Source organism: Equus asinus, chromosome 18 (assembly GCF_041296235.1).
Source record: "Equus asinus isolate D_3611 breed Donkey chromosome 18, EquAss-T2T_v2, whole genome shotgun sequence".
NCBI lineage: Eukaryota > Metazoa > Chordata > Mammalia > Perissodactyla > Equidae > Equus > Equus asinus.
This window is the reverse complement of record NC_091807.1, coordinates 37,304,537-37,319,944: the sequence shown is the minus strand read 5'-3', so window position 1 is coordinate 37,319,944 and position 15,408 is coordinate 37,304,537. Positions and strand designations below refer to the sequence as shown.

At 45.2% G+C, this 15,408-nt stretch overlaps 1 protein-coding gene across 1 annotated transcript in view; it reads right to left on the bottom strand.

The window, feature by feature from the left end:
• The window catches only part of BACE2 (beta-secretase 2), an 81,906-nt gene that overhangs the window by 37,495 nt on the left and 29,003 nt on the right, over positions 1–15,408 (bottom strand). The window contains exon 2 of the mRNA XM_014839280.3: positions 8,462–8,550. Within this exon, the coding sequence (XP_014694766.3) occupies positions 8,462–8,550 (89 nt within the window). The remainder of the gene's footprint in view (positions 1–8,461; positions 8,551–15,408) is intronic.

Below are 15,408 nucleotides of genomic sequence, written 5' to 3'. Positions count from 1 at the left end.
GGGATTTCAGAGACAGACAATAAACAAGTGAATACATAAAATTCCAGGCGGTGATAAGGAAAGATAAGAGCTATCCAGGAAATAAAGCAGGGTGAAGAGAGGGCAAGTGACATTTGTGTGAGACCTGCATGAAGACAATGAGCCATGTGGGACATGGGGAAGGGACATCCTGGAGAAAGGACAGCAGGTGTCAAGGCCTGGGGTGTCCAATCCTGTAAGGTAATTCTCACATCCATTATCCATTTGAATCAGAAAATTCTGCTGGATTCTGCGAAGGAACCCGGGGAACATCTCTAGGCAAATATCTGGGCATTCAGACCACCCTCCCCCTAGGAAAATGATCAAGTTCCCAAGAGAAATGTCAGATTGGCAAACAGATAATTATAAAGTGTTGCTGTTTGCCTGTTTCCATGTACTCTGTTTTAATATCAAGTCTCTGAACATTACTATGTGTTAATGAGTCTTTGTTTGCAGGATTGCATGAACTAGCCCAGTCTTGTTTGGGTTCAGGGAAGAAATTAAGCCAGAGACGATATGGGCTTTTTTTTTTTTTTGGTACATCTTATAAGCTTTAAAAATGTTAACAGCCTTGGGGCCAGCTTGGTGGTGTAGTGGTTAAGTTCGCGTGCTCTGCTTCAGTGGCCCGGGGTTCACAGGTTCGGATCCTGGGCATGGACCCACACGTAGCTCATCAAGCCATGCTGTGGCAGCATCCCACATACAAAATAGAGGAAGATTGGCACAGATGTTAGTGCAGCAACAATCTTCCCCAAGCAAAGAGAGGAAGACTGGCAACAGATGTTAGCCAGGGCCAATCTTCCTCACACACAAAAAACGTTAACAGTCTTTAATTCCGTAATTGTACTTCTGAGAATTTGATCCAGAGAAACATCCATGATACAGACAGAGGTTCACGTACAAAGAGAGTCGTTATGTTTTATTGATAACAGAGAACAGTTGGAAAACACCTAAATGCCCAGTAAAAAGGAAATAGTTTAGTAAATGACAGTACATCCATATGATGAAATTATGTAGCACTGAAAAATGCTATTTACTGAGACATTTTCAATGACAAAAAAAATTAAAAGAAAAAATCGTGTATTGGCAGAATCTTCTTCAAAACAATTTATTACACTCAGATATTTATAGTGCTACCTCTAGATGGTGGGGTTTGTGGAAGAGATTCTCATTCTTGTGGGTAGGTCCTTCTACATTTTCTGCATATATCACTTTTATAATCAGGGGAAAAAAGTTATTTTTAAAATGTCTGGCAGACAAATTTTGGAGAAATTTAATTTATTCTAACTTCATAATGGAATATAAAATATGAAAAATGTTTAATTTTAGTATTTTCTTACATTTTAGCTCATTCCACCATAATCTTAAAGTGAGAGCAGCATTAAGTGAACACTTTGTGTGCACGCGTCTCCTGACAAGGCCAGGCACAGATGGAAAAGTGACAGTGGATGGACCCTGGGCACCCACGGAGCACTGAGGAACCCACCACAAATTACACAGGTAAAGTGCACAGTCAGGTCATGGAAACGTGGGCACTGGAGGATTGGCGGAATGTCAAGTTTTAGTGTCAGAGTCAATTCAGCGGTGCCTGGCACACAGCAGGGGCCACACACATTTACACTGAACAGCAATGAAAACACTGCATCATTTAGTCCCTTTTGACAATTAGCGGTCATTCCTCAAGTTGGAGAATACGCTCTTGCTAACGGGAGAGGCTATCTATCTTGAGGTGCTTGGAGAACACCATCTAGTGTAGGGTCAGCAAGCTTTTTCTGTAAACGGCCAGAAAATAAACGTTTTAGCTTTTGTGGGTCACATGATTTCCATTGCAACTAGTCAGCTCTGCCAGTATAAGGAGGAAGCAGACGCAGGCGATGCATAAACAAACACGCATGGCTGCGTTCCAATAAAACTTTATTTACAAAAAGAGGCAGCAGGTCAGACATAGCCTATGGGCCCAAGTTTGCAGTCCCCCAGTCTAAAATGTCATGCCTTTCTTGTGTGAAGCTGTTTTCTTTTGATTCCGTCCAAGCTACAGAAAGCTCCTTAGAATCTGCTAATGTTAACAAAAAGAGTCTGAACACCTAGTTGGCATATGTCTTCTATAGTTTCCTGACCAGGTTGCTATTTCCCTCATGGGGGGAACGTTCTGGATATTTCAGTGCCATGTGCAGAGAGATGAGAGGTAACTGGAGTTACACTGCCTGGCTTCAAATGGGAGATCAACCACTTATTAGCTGTGTGTGACCCACCCGGGCCAAGTTATTTAACTTCTCTGTGTCTCAGTTTCCTCAACTAAAAAATGGGGCTAACACAGTATCATAGCTCATGGGGTTAATTCTGAGGATGAAAAGAGTTAATTCTGTAAAGCATTTAGAACAAAGTCTGGAACAAAAATAGCTGCTATTATTATAACTATCTAATCACATCCTACCTTTATTCAATCTATGAACTACAAAGAAAGGGTAAGAATTGTTTTTTCTAGAAAATGCTCTGATAGCTACTTTTACGGAATATCCAAAATTGTCTCATATTGAAGTCCAACCACCCCCATGACAAAGGGGCATGTCTTGGGGGGATGACGTGGTTAAGGTGGTCGGGGACGTGGGGGAGCCTTCCAGCGTTCTAAAAAGTAGAGCTCTTCTGTCTTCCAGACCAGTGCTGACCAAGAGAGCTTGCTGCCATGAACAAAACATTCTGTCTCTACGCCGGCCAATATGGTAGCCACAGGTGGCTACTGAGCCCTTGAAATGTGATGACAGTGTGACTGAAGAACTGAACTTTTCTTTAACGTTGATTAATTTAGATTTAAATAGCCACATGTGGCTAGAGGCTACCTTTGTAGAAAGCATCGTCCTAGATAATGTGAGAAAAAAGTCATTCTAAGCTTATATTCCCTGAGCTCCTTAAACTAAGCCTCGAAGGGCAAAATCCCCAGAGATGAACCGTAAGCAGCTCTAAGGATGATTAATGTATAGTTTCCAGCACTAAATTAAAAAAAAAAAAAAGCATTCCTCCATCTTCGTGTTCTAACATCCTACCTCTTGGCACTAAAATGCTTTGGCTCTCAATTGCTCTGCACACTAATTAACTATATTGAGAGGGAACCCTAGATTGGCTTCTCCTTTGTAGCGTCCATCCTGGGTGCTCAGGAACAGCAATCAATCAAGGATGTGGGTAGCCAGGAAAAAGTCAGCTCACAGCAATAAAGTCACTTTGAATCCAATTCAGGAGACACTCTGCCTCTGATTAAGAGTGTCAGGGAACGCAGGATGGACAGTGAAATTAACTGAACTGAGGAGGAAACAGTTGCAGAATATTTTATTATTTTAAAAGAAACCCATTATCATTTTCAGAGAACATAAAAAGAGAAAGTTTGGAAGGGCAGAATTCAGAAGAGTTAAAATCTTGGGCCCACGGCTTTGCTTCTCCTAAGCCATCCCACCCAGGGAATGTCCTAAAGAACTCTGCCCAAGACTTCCCTGAGGCTCTTCAGAGTTTGGAACCTACCTTCGGGGTTGTTGGTCCAGCCTAGGTGGTCAGATACCTTTCTTGCTCTTGCCCTATTCTGGAAGTGACCAGACCAGAGTGGATGGGGCCACTGACAGGCCATGGGCTGCTCAGTTAGCCTGTCCACACTGGAGCTTGATCAACATCCTCAGCAAAGGCAAATGCTCAAGGGCTCCAACAGGGAAAGTCCCCTCCTGGACAGGCAAACAACGCTGGCTTGAGAAATTATCTAAATAATCAAGCAAATATGTCTGTCATCATCACATGGACAGATGAGGCGTTTGGTCTCGAGGGTCCGGTTCAGCCTCCTTAAGGAGGTCACCAGGTAATTCTCTAATATCCTAATTCTACTTACAAGCACCTCTTGAGGAAAAGAAATGGCTCCCTTGCCACAACCACACTCTGTGGGCTTCACCTCAGGTGGAGTACAGGAGGAGGAGACATCTTCAAAGGAGACAGACAATTTCCCAAATAGATTAGGAGAAGGTCAGATGGATAAGTACACTGGACCTCTCATCAAGCCAACTGGCTGGATGCTATTTTATTGGCTAAACAAGAAGTACATCTAAAAAAACCACACCATTTTCTTTTTGCTGTATAGTAATTCACTGGAACATCCACCGCCATGAAAAGCGGGCATCTGATGGGAACAAGCTACACAGACGACTAACGGTAGCCTGACGTCTCATTCCATAAATCAAAGAGATCTTGTCAAAGAACCCCAAGCCAAATCTCCAATTACTGGGAGATGTTTCAGGAAGCATTAAACCTGAATATCCAAAGTCTGGGGTACTTGAATCAGAGGCTGACAAACCCAACCAGAAACCTTATTTTAACTAAGGGAGATCAGAGGGACAGCGAATACAGAAACATCACAGGGCAGGGAGCCACATCTCTGAAAAGGAAGCTTTGTTAAAAATTGAGAAAGGAAGTAAGAACATTCTCTTGGCTTCCATCAAATACGATGATGGGAAGAGTACCTTCCGCCAACTCTAAAGTTAGCTGAAAGCATCAGACAAATTAATCATACATAATTTACAAAATAAATTACGTTCCTAGTTCATATCTTTAAAATAACAAATCTGTGTTAACATAAGTCTATGAGAAGCATGGGGGAAAAAAGAGGAAAAGAGAGCAAAGAAGTTTATCACAAATCTAAGCAAGTACTGAACGTGCAAAATATGCAAGTTTAGCAGGGGTGCAGTTGATAGAAGGGAACTTGCCTAAAATTAAAAAATGGTACGCTTCACATCTGATTCAGCTAGAAGAAGCCTGACAGGTCTGTTGAAGAACGGTTCTCTCTCAAAGACAGGCAGTATCGGGGCTAGAGGCCCAAAATGGGGGTGACGTTTTATAGGTAACAGGTAAATTTCAGCAACGCTTGCAAATGAGGAAGGCTGGCTGAAGTTTGAATGATGGAAGTGCCAGTGGATAAAACTGACGATGGAGGGGACATCTGGGACTTTCCCTGCACATTGGTGGGTTCCATTATTTCTTTTTATTTGTCCACAAAAGGAGAGACGGATGAGAACCTTGAGGGCCCAGAAAGCTGAGAGGGAGCCCTAAATTCTCCTGTGGGGTTAGCAGGAGAGAAAGCCTAGCCACCACAGGAGCTATTGCACCCCACCCCCCCTTTCCCTTAAGGTTCTTATGGCTGGCCAAATAATTAAAAAGCAGGTTAGCAGTAGAAAATCAAAGTTTAATGACATGTACACATGGGAGGAACTCAGGCAAAACTGAGCAACTCGCCACAATGGCCAAGTTGCCCCCTTACATATCATCTCAACTAAAGACAAAGGAGGATGTTGGGGTAGTGGTTTGGGCCTTCAAAGGGGAGGAAGGCAATTCACATTAGACAAGTGTTTACCCCATGGGCCACCTAGAGAGAATGTGGCCAGAGAGACAGGATTTCAAATAAGATGTGCTTGTGGGTGCCTTTCCCATCACACCTATTTCACGTTGTACTATAGTCTCGTGGTATAAGCCCCTTCCTGGATCAGGCCTTCTATCTTAAACTCTTTTAGGCAATTTGGGGGAAAGCCAAATGTTCTTCCTGAGTCTTCTGAGCCTCTATTGTCTCCAGCTCCAAATAATTCACACACCGGAGTGGCGCATCTTGGGGCGGCCTGCCCCGAACCCCACCAGGATGTTCCCAGGAGTTTTCACATTAAGTCAGGTGCAAAGGAGCCAGAGAAGTTCAATATCTAAGTATCAAAGACAAGGACATCTGCCACCTGAACACAAACCTGGCCAGCAAGGTCGGCAGGTAAGTTAGAAAGATGTGTTCTCCTGAAGCCTGAAAGAGAACCACGGTTCAACCAAACAGTGAACAAAGTGGAAGGTAAATGAGAAAGACGCCAGTTGTCCACAGTCAGTTAAATACAGTGCAGGTATTAAATGGCATCGTACACAGTGTTTGTAATGCTGACTATTATTTATCCTTGAATGTTTCAATAGCTGTATCTGCATGGCAAATGGGTCTCTGGCTTGAAAAGCACACTTTGACCTTTAATTGAACCCTGGCTATGAGCAGCTGCCAAAGAACTACCATTTACCTACCAGGAAGGAAGTAACCATCCATGGTGGCAAATTTGCATATTTCAATCTATAAAGGAACTATACCCTTCACCCTAATTTTGGCTTTACGATGCACTACTGTTTTTTTTTTTCCTATTGTACCATGTGTCTACAGATGTGTGATGAAAATAAAAATTACTCCAGGAGGTGGAAAACTGATAGGCATGGCACAGAGCTCAGCTCCAAGTCTGGAAGTTCTGAGTCCTGCAGTAGGTGTGGGGAACCGGGTGAAAGTATAGACTACAGCCTTGTAGCAGAAAAGATGTAGGGCTGGGATTGCTTTGCCACCAAGATAAACATTTTTTGCATAGTTCTAATATACATTGAATTTCTGGGAACGCAAATACTGTATAAACTGGGGGAAGGTGATATTTTCGGGGGGTAATTTTACCAGGATTCTTCACCTACTTGGAAAACCACATCATCAACTCAAGCTGCTCTGGGTGTCTGAGTCTGTTTCAATCCACTTTTATCAGTCTACGCTGGGTGCTGCACGCCCACGGGGAGGGGCTCACATCCTCCTACTGCACCAGTCTCCACTGTAGTTGACCCAGATGTTTCACACTGAGGTACTGACCACCTTTTATAAATTACTGCTTACTCCCCCTATATTACACTGGGGCAGTGAGTTATAAGACCTTTGCATTTCATTTCAGGGCATCACAACTCACTAGTTATAGAAAGGGCATGCTGGGGCTCAAGGTTTGGGAACTGCTGACCTAGAAACTCCAACTTGGGCAACTTCTTGGCATCTTGAACCTCCTGTGCTACATGAGGAACAAGAGGTCTGGACCAACTTGAAGTTCTGTTCCACGACCAAGCAGTCCAGTGTGGGCAGTGGGGGGTGGGCGCTGTTCAGGGCAGAGGATTTGGAAGAACCACCAATCTGAACAGGAGAGGGCAAAGGGTGGCCAGTGCATCATGAGCCTACCCCTCCCCCACCTGTACTCACCCAGAAATACCCCTTCCCCCACATCACACATATTTGCAATTACAGCAATAGCTTCAAGGCACAAAGCAACCACTGGCCAGGAGTTTCATCCTGGAATAGCAACCACGAAAGGTTATCAATACAGAGTCATGGACAAAGCTATGGGTTCCCTGAAGGAGGGGCCAACCAGTTATCTCTGTATAGCACCAGCCCCCACTCCCCTCCAGCTGTACATACAGGAGACACACCTCTTTGTGCCACCAGAACGGAGACCACAATGTGGTGCCGGCAGAAAGCAGGTGGGCACTTCGTTCACACTCGGCAAGGCCTCCTGCCTTATTAAAACAGCCCGGTATTTTCAGAAACTTCTCAGCTATTCTTGCCCTCCTCCATCTCTCCCTTCTTTTTCTCCCCAGCTGGGTTGATTCCCTGGAACCAAAGACCGCGGCTGAGGGAAGCAAGAACTGGAAGACACAAGGAGGATTTACGGGAGGGAAATCTGATGGACAGCTGAGGCTTTTGACAGTACGAGACCCTAAAAGTCAGCCAGATGTCAGCTTACTTGCTGTATCTGTGGAGTTTAAATTTTAAGGTCACAAAAATAGATGTGAGATCAAAATGTGCACAGCCTTGGAGCAGCTGCAGGACCCCACGGGCTCCTCTGGAGCTGAACACTGACAGCCTCCCAGTACCCCTCTGCAGCCCAGAGTCCCAGGCTGGACCGCGCAGAGCTGGCTTTATTCCGGAGACCTCCACCCGGCTCTGCTCTTTCCCACAACCCGACTCCACAGCGGCCAGCTGGGAGCCCTGGTCTCAGGCCAAGGGCCTCGTGCTCACACTTACCCTTTCCTAACAAGGCATGGATTTCTCTCACCTGGAAACACCTCCCTGAACAGGAATGGCTTAACCTCTCCTGACCTTCGGGGCCATGCAAGGTGGCTTTCCAAGCGACCCCAGGGTCTTGCCCAGACCAGCCTCACGCTCACATCCAACGCTCCTCTGTGCTCAAGGCCACCTCCACTTTAGGACAAGAGAGCCGGAACAAAGAAAGGATCAGAGCTCCCTGCCACTCACGTATGACCACAAAACTTGCGTGTGACTTGAATTATTATAGAGTGAACCTCATGAGAATGCACCAAGGCTATTAGAGAATCTTCCTATGGATTCCCCTGGAATGAGCACATACAGGTATGTATACATTACACACAAATATACTCACAAAGGTAGACACATCCTGACAAACATTTACTACACATGTGCACAAATATCCACACACACAAAATTATCCCCATACATACAAATATATACATACACATATCCCCCTTAAAATCAAACACACGTCTGGCGTTTTGTTCCAGCATGTTTTGAAGCATTTGTGTGATGCCCCCAAACCTGGCCACACCCAGCCATGGACCCATCACTCACCTCTCGGCATCAAAGTAGGAGTCTATGTACGCATGCGGGGCACCTGCCACGGCGAAGTTGCTGCTCCCAGTGTCAACCAGAATCTGCAGCTTTTATTTTTAAGGGGAAAAAATAGAAACCATCAGGTTACTTGAATAAGGCAACATTCTTGAATAATTCTTTTAAAAGCTAAGTACTGAGAACAGTTTATTAATTGGAAAAAATGTACATCGATCAGAAATTTTTAAAAAGCTGTGATAAAATGGAAATCTGGACACAGGCCATGAAGAAGTTGCAGCAGGAAGGGGAAAACAGTTTTGTCCAAGATACACACACGCCTGAAAAAAAATGAATTTAGCAAAATAGCTGGAATTTCCTTTTTAAGCCATTGGTACTTGCTAAAAAGCTGGCGCCCTTTCTCTCCCTGGGCTGTGGGCCAGGTGGGTCACCTGGCTGGGACAGCCCTCTTCCCGCCTTTCCAATCTCACTTGGAAATACCGATGCAGGGGTTCTCCCCTCCGAGGATGCCTCCCCAGCCTCCTCCTAGCAGTTGAGATGCCCTCATCTCTGCTGCATAGCACCTGGGAACACCTGTCACCGGTGCCGGTTTTCAAGTTTTAATGAGGTATAATTTACATACAATAAAAATGCAAGATCTTAAGACTTTTGACTGGTATTCTTTGACAAGGTGTGCACCCAAACCAAGATACAGAAATGTCTATTATCTCTGAAAGGTCCCTTTATGCCACTTTCCAGTCATTCCCTCCTGTTCCTCAGAGGCAACCACTTTCTGACTTCTGCTACCAGGGATTGGTTTCACCAGTTCCTGGACATTCGATAAATGTGATCACGTGGGGTTTTCTTGAGTCTGGCTTCCTCTGCTCAACCGGTTTGCGAGCTTCTCTCATGTTGGTGTGTGTATCGGTACTTTGCTTCTTTTTACTGTTGAGTGGTACTCCTTTGCATGCATATATCACAACTTATCTATCTTCCTCTTGATGGACATTTGAGTTGCTTCCGGTTTTAGGCTATTACAAAGAAGGCTGCTATGGACATTCTTGTATAAGTCGTTCTGGGACCTATGTTTCCATTGTCTTGGGTAAAGACCTAGGAATGAAACTTGCTGGGTCATAGGATAGATTATTTTTAATGTTTTTAAAAAAACAGCCGAATAATTCTTCAAAGTAGATAAACCAAGTTACACTCCCACAAGCAATATACCAGTGCTCCATCTGCTTCATTTGCTCCATGTCCTCCCCAGATTTGGTGGTGTTGGTCTTTTTTATTACAGCCATTCTAGTGGGTGTGGAATGGTATCTCATTGTGGTTTGAATCTGCAGGTCCCCAGTGAGGAGGGTACTGAGCTGCTGTACTGAATTTTAGTTGCTTTACCATCTCCCCAGGAGACAATGATATTCAAGGGTAGGAAGTGTGTGGTATCCATCTTTTTACGCCCAGAGTTTACCCCAAGTCCAGACACATAGCCAACTCTTTACAATGAAGACATCTTTTAGAAATAAAGAGAACGTGTAGATATAACCCCAAAGATTGAAATCGAGTTTAAAAAACTACAGATACGGAAATCTAAGTTGGTAAGTTTTTACCTTGGATCATCTTGTCACCAATTAAACTGCTGCTTTTGTCAACACATGCAGTTTTGCCCAAGCCAGTGGTTTTCGTCCTCCTCTTATTTGACCCATTGGCAGAATTTGACTCATGCCCTTCCTCCTGGAAACACGTTCTTCATTTTGGATTCCAGGACACCACACTCTCCGAGTGCTGATGACTCCCTCTGAGCTCCAGGCTTTACCTACTCTGCACCCCCACTCTGATGTCTAATAGCCATCTGTTAGGGGTTGAATAGTGTCCCCCAAATAGATACACTGAAGTCTTAACCCCTCCTACCCGCAAATGTGACCTTATTTGGAAATAGGGTCTTTGTAGACATAATCGAGTTAAGATGAGGTCATTAGTGTGGTCCTAGTCCAATATGTCTGGTGTCCTTGTAAGAAGAGGAAAATGCCACTTGATGAGAGACTCACAGGGAGAAGGTCGTGTGACGAAGGAGGCAGAGATTGGAGTGATGCAGCTACAAGCCAAGGATTGCCAGCCCCCTCCAGAAGCCAGAAGAGGCAAGGAAGGATTCTAATCAGCATCTCAGAGTGATCATGGACCTGCTGACACCTTGATTTCAGGCTCCTGGCCTCTAGAACTGGGAGAGAAGAAATTTCTATTGTTTTAGACCACCTAATATGTGGTACTTTGTTATGACAGCCCTAGGAAACAAATACACCATCTCAAGTTGGTCTTGACATGTCCAGAACTGAACTCCCAGCTTGCCCCAAATCTTCTGCACCCACAGACTTTGCCATATCAGTCAATGGTGGCTCTGTCCCGTCGGCTCAGGCCATTCAGCTCAGAGTCATCTTCCCCTCATGTCCCATGTCCAGCTGTGCCAGGAAATGGTATCTGCTCTACCTTAAGGTGATACCAGGTGCCTGCCCGCTTCTTATCACCTCCACTAGGACCAGTGTGGTCAATGGCACCATCAATCTCCCACTTATCCCTAACCAGCCTCCCAGCAGCCACCGTGACCTTATTAAAGTCTAATTCAGAGCTTGCCAATCCTCTGCCTTCCCATGGCCCTCGATGTCTCTCAGTGTAACAGCTCAAGTCCTTATACGACTGCTAAATCCGTCACCTGTCCCCTGACCTCATTCCATCCCCGCCATGCTGTTGGGTGAACACTCCAGATGCTCTCCCCTGGGGCCTTTCCACTGGCTGCCTTTGCTGATGTGGAACATTCTTCCCGAATATCCATATGGCGCACTCCATCACTTCCTTCAAGGCTTTAATCAGTGGGCACTTCTCAGTGAAGCTAGCCCTGATCATCCCTTTTGAATTGCAGTTCCAAGCCCCTGCCAGCACGCCTTCCCCTCCTTTGCTCCCATAACCCTCATCACCTTCTGGCACAGTTTCAGCAATGGCAGCCATTTAACAGCACCTACTATGTGCCAGGGACTCTTGGAAGTGCTTCATATATATTAACTTGCTTAATCCTCACAACAGGGCAACAGCATCATGGACTCATTTCACCCATGGGGAAACTGAGGTGCAAAGAGGCTGACCCGCCTGCCCATGCAGGGGTGCGTGGCAGAGCTGGGGCTCGAACCCTAGGTGTCCTACTCCAAATGCATTCTCTGAACTGCTGTAACCAGTTCCTGGGTTCTGTGAGCTAGCCTACAATTCACTTGTTCATCACCTTCCCCGCCTGCCCTCCGCGCCACCAGCATGAACACTCCAGAGGGCAGGCACTGTTGCCATTTTGTTCACCACCCTGTCCCCAGTGCCTGGAACAGGGTACAAAGAAAAAATAGATTCAGGAAAAAACAAAAAAGGAGATGGAGTCCATGCAGCTGAACCTGCTCTGTGTGGGTTCGCAGAGGCACGGTGTTTGGGCTGCTGGGCAAATCCCATGCCAGGGTCTGCTCTGTCTGGACAGAGCCTCCTTCATCTGCTAACTTGATGGTCTTTCCCTCACAGGAAGCTCCGGAAATAGTGAATAACAAACAATTATCCTGCGAGAACCTGCCGGGGGTTGTGGACACAACACATGCGATGCCCGATGCCCATGTTTTCTCAAACCAGAATCTACTTGGTGACTTTAGAGAATTCCCTCCCAATGCTGAAGGTCACATCCATGACAGTTCTGCAGGACTGGGGCCTGTAGGAGCGGAACAACAATTACCCCTTTACCCTTCTAGGTTCTTGGCTGAGACCCTGTAATCAAAGACAGATTAACAGGAGAAAAACAAACAGAAGTTTAAAAATATGGGTACCTCTTGTATACATAGGAGGTACCCAGGAAAACTGAGTAACTGCCTGAAATGACCCAAGCCATCACCTAAAAACGTTCATCAGCTAAAGACAAAAGACAGGCGTTGGGGGTGAGGAGTCAATCATGCGAGGTGACCGGGAAAATCACAGTGAACAATGCTAAGGTGGTTACGCAGGTTTAAGTTGGGTCTTGTCCATTGATAAGAGTTTCCAGAGATTGAGTCACCCCCCTCTTCCTGGTACAGTGAGAGAGACACCATTACAAATAGGGATTTCCCTTATACACGTTAATTTTTCTTACAAAAGAGTAACCTCGATTTTCAGAGTTTCTCATGTGTCTGTAGTTTCTTAAAAATAATCAGGTGAAAATAATCTGATGCCAAGGAGGCATATTTTGGGGTGGCAAATTCTGCTCCCCTTCAGGACTCAGGCCTGAAGTATATCTAAAAGATGGTGACGACATACATAGGGACCACAAATGCCACTGAATGCATCTCTGCTTTAGGAAGCGAATCCTCTTCCCTTCATTTTCATTTACCAACACACAGTTGCTAGAACATTTGCAGGGTCTCGCTCCCCCATAGACACATTGGATTGGTTTTAGATAGAATGCAATTTAAAGAAATATATTCTCTGGTTCTCCATTCAAATATTTGAGGTGCAACAGCCCAAGCACCGAGTCCTACAACTGGGATTGGATTTTATCTGAATTTATCATGCATGTGCAACGGGGCCAAGTTTATCTGCATGTTCTTGGATTTTACTGGAGAGGACTGGTGACGCTGAGAAACTCTCACACGCATCTGTGAAAGATGCCATGAGTGGAGCCATATTAAAATAGAACCAGAAGTCCTTCCAGAGGAACAGCCTTGCATATCTTGTTTTCTTTATCTTCCAAACTAGACCAAACCACCAATATTCCAACAAGTCAGTAGGACAAGAATATCCTGTTTGTAAAGACTGATAAAACTGGACTTTGCTGATGACTGAATCGCTAACAGATCTATGGAGTACAAACCCAGCCTCACCTCCTCCAGCACCAGCGAACTCTTCCTTAATACAACTCACCTCATCTTCCTCCCTTTTTCCCATAAAAGTCCTAAGCCGCTCTCCTGTAATCGGAACACGTTTGGGGTTTCTATTGAATCTGTGCTCCCTGACTTGCAATTCTAACTACCCAAATAAATATCGCTGTTTAAACTGTAGTGATGGAAAGGTTGCCAACAGGTAAAAACAGGAGGAGGGGACGGTCTGTCAGTCAGTCCTGCTGGGCTAGATAGTCCTACAGGAATACAGATAGAGTTGTCTCTCTCTTTCTGCTCCTAAATACTCTCACTTTCAGTGGCTCACCACAACATGATGCTCAAAGGGGGCAGGCATATCAGAATCTCTGATTTTGGTTTTGGTTTTTTTTTTTTCTAAATCCCTCAACTTCAATTCTTTCACGAGATGAGTTTAGACCATTTGCATCCAATTATATACATTTTTCTTAATCCTATCACTTCTGGTGACGTATTTTCTGTTTTAATCCCATGGTTTAGGATTTTTATGGAGGCCTTTTTACTCGGCCTGATTGATTACATCACTGGCCATTGGTGGTTGATTCAACCCCCAGCCCCTCTCCCCTCCCCACAGGTGAGGCTGAAAGTTCCAACCCTCTAATCACAGGGCTGGTTCCCCATCCTGAGGGGCTTGTCCAGGGCCAGCTCATTAACAGAACCCAGCAGCTGAAGGGCACTTGTGATGAATAACAAAAGACACCTTTGTCCCTTTAACCACTTAGGAACTTCCAAGGGTTTCAGGAACTCTGTGCTGGGAACCGGGACAAAGACCAAATTGGGGTGAAGACCAAATGTATATTTCTTCTTATAAATCACAGTATCACAGACGGTCAAAATAAAAACGGCCAGGCTCGGGACCTTGCCCATCACTGGAATGAAGTTCTAAAATGTGACTCGTCAAGCAGCAAGGCTATCATCCTAACAGCAGACTCCAGTCCAAGCTGACACACTAATCTAGGTAACCTGGGGGTCCTGAGTCCCCCATCACTGTCTCCACGTGGCAGATGCAAATGGCTCCTGGAGGCAAGATGAGCCTTAAAGTTGCTTGGGTGAAAGCAGTAGAGGTGAAGGAGAAAGAAAAAAACAAAAAGGATTCCTTTAGGAGGCAAATCAGGGAATCTCAGGCCTTTAAAAGGAGTTGGAGCTGTTGGGCAAGACACTTCAACCACCTTAAAATTAAAAAAATCTAAAAAAAATTGCATAACAGTGAGAAACACTTTTTCTCCGTCATTAAAAGGTACGAATAATAAAGGCTATAGATTCCTGCCCAGGAACACCCTTCCTCTCCATGCTAGGGGTCAGTCAGGAAAGCCTGCCATTTTTACAAGTCTTTCCTGGGTCTTGCTGGCAAACACACACCCAACCCAGTAGCCCAGCGGGACACCTGTGGTAAGACCCGGCGTCCAGCAGTTCTGGTTCTCAGGCTGGCATTCCACATCCACACCCAACAGGCCTGCAAAACTAGGTGGCGTCAAAGCAGACACAAGACTATTGTCCTTGGCATAATGGCCCCAGTGATGAGGGACTTTCTCAGTTGACATTTCACTCTTATTTCCTTGGTGTGGAATTCCACCCACAGCCTCCACGTCATAGCAGAACCGAGTCCTTTTACCACCCCCATCCTCACTTCTGCCACACTGCACATCGTGCCCCCTTTGCAGAGGCAGGGGACACAAAAGCAGAGAAAGTTACACCAAAACATACAGTGCATTCTTCCACACACTGACTTCTTCTAATTTCCCAGGCATTTGGTATGACCGTATCTTCCCCAGCTATTTCAACGGAAGCCAGCTTTCCAGAAAACTCAATTCTGAGTCACGGCTTTAAAAAGCTGTTTGCCACCTTGGTTGCTCCTAGAGTATATGATTTGAGGAGAGAAATCACCCCAATAAATGAGGAAGGGATGGCTGGGGGAGCAGTAAATGCTCTGGGTTGTTCTTCAAGTAATGCTTCTGAGTGGCAAACAGGCCAACATGTTTTCTTGTGAGACGACCCTGAAAATGGACATTTATCATGGTGGCTTCTCACCAGGGCCATGACTTCCTTTTCACAAGTAGTCTCAACCACAAA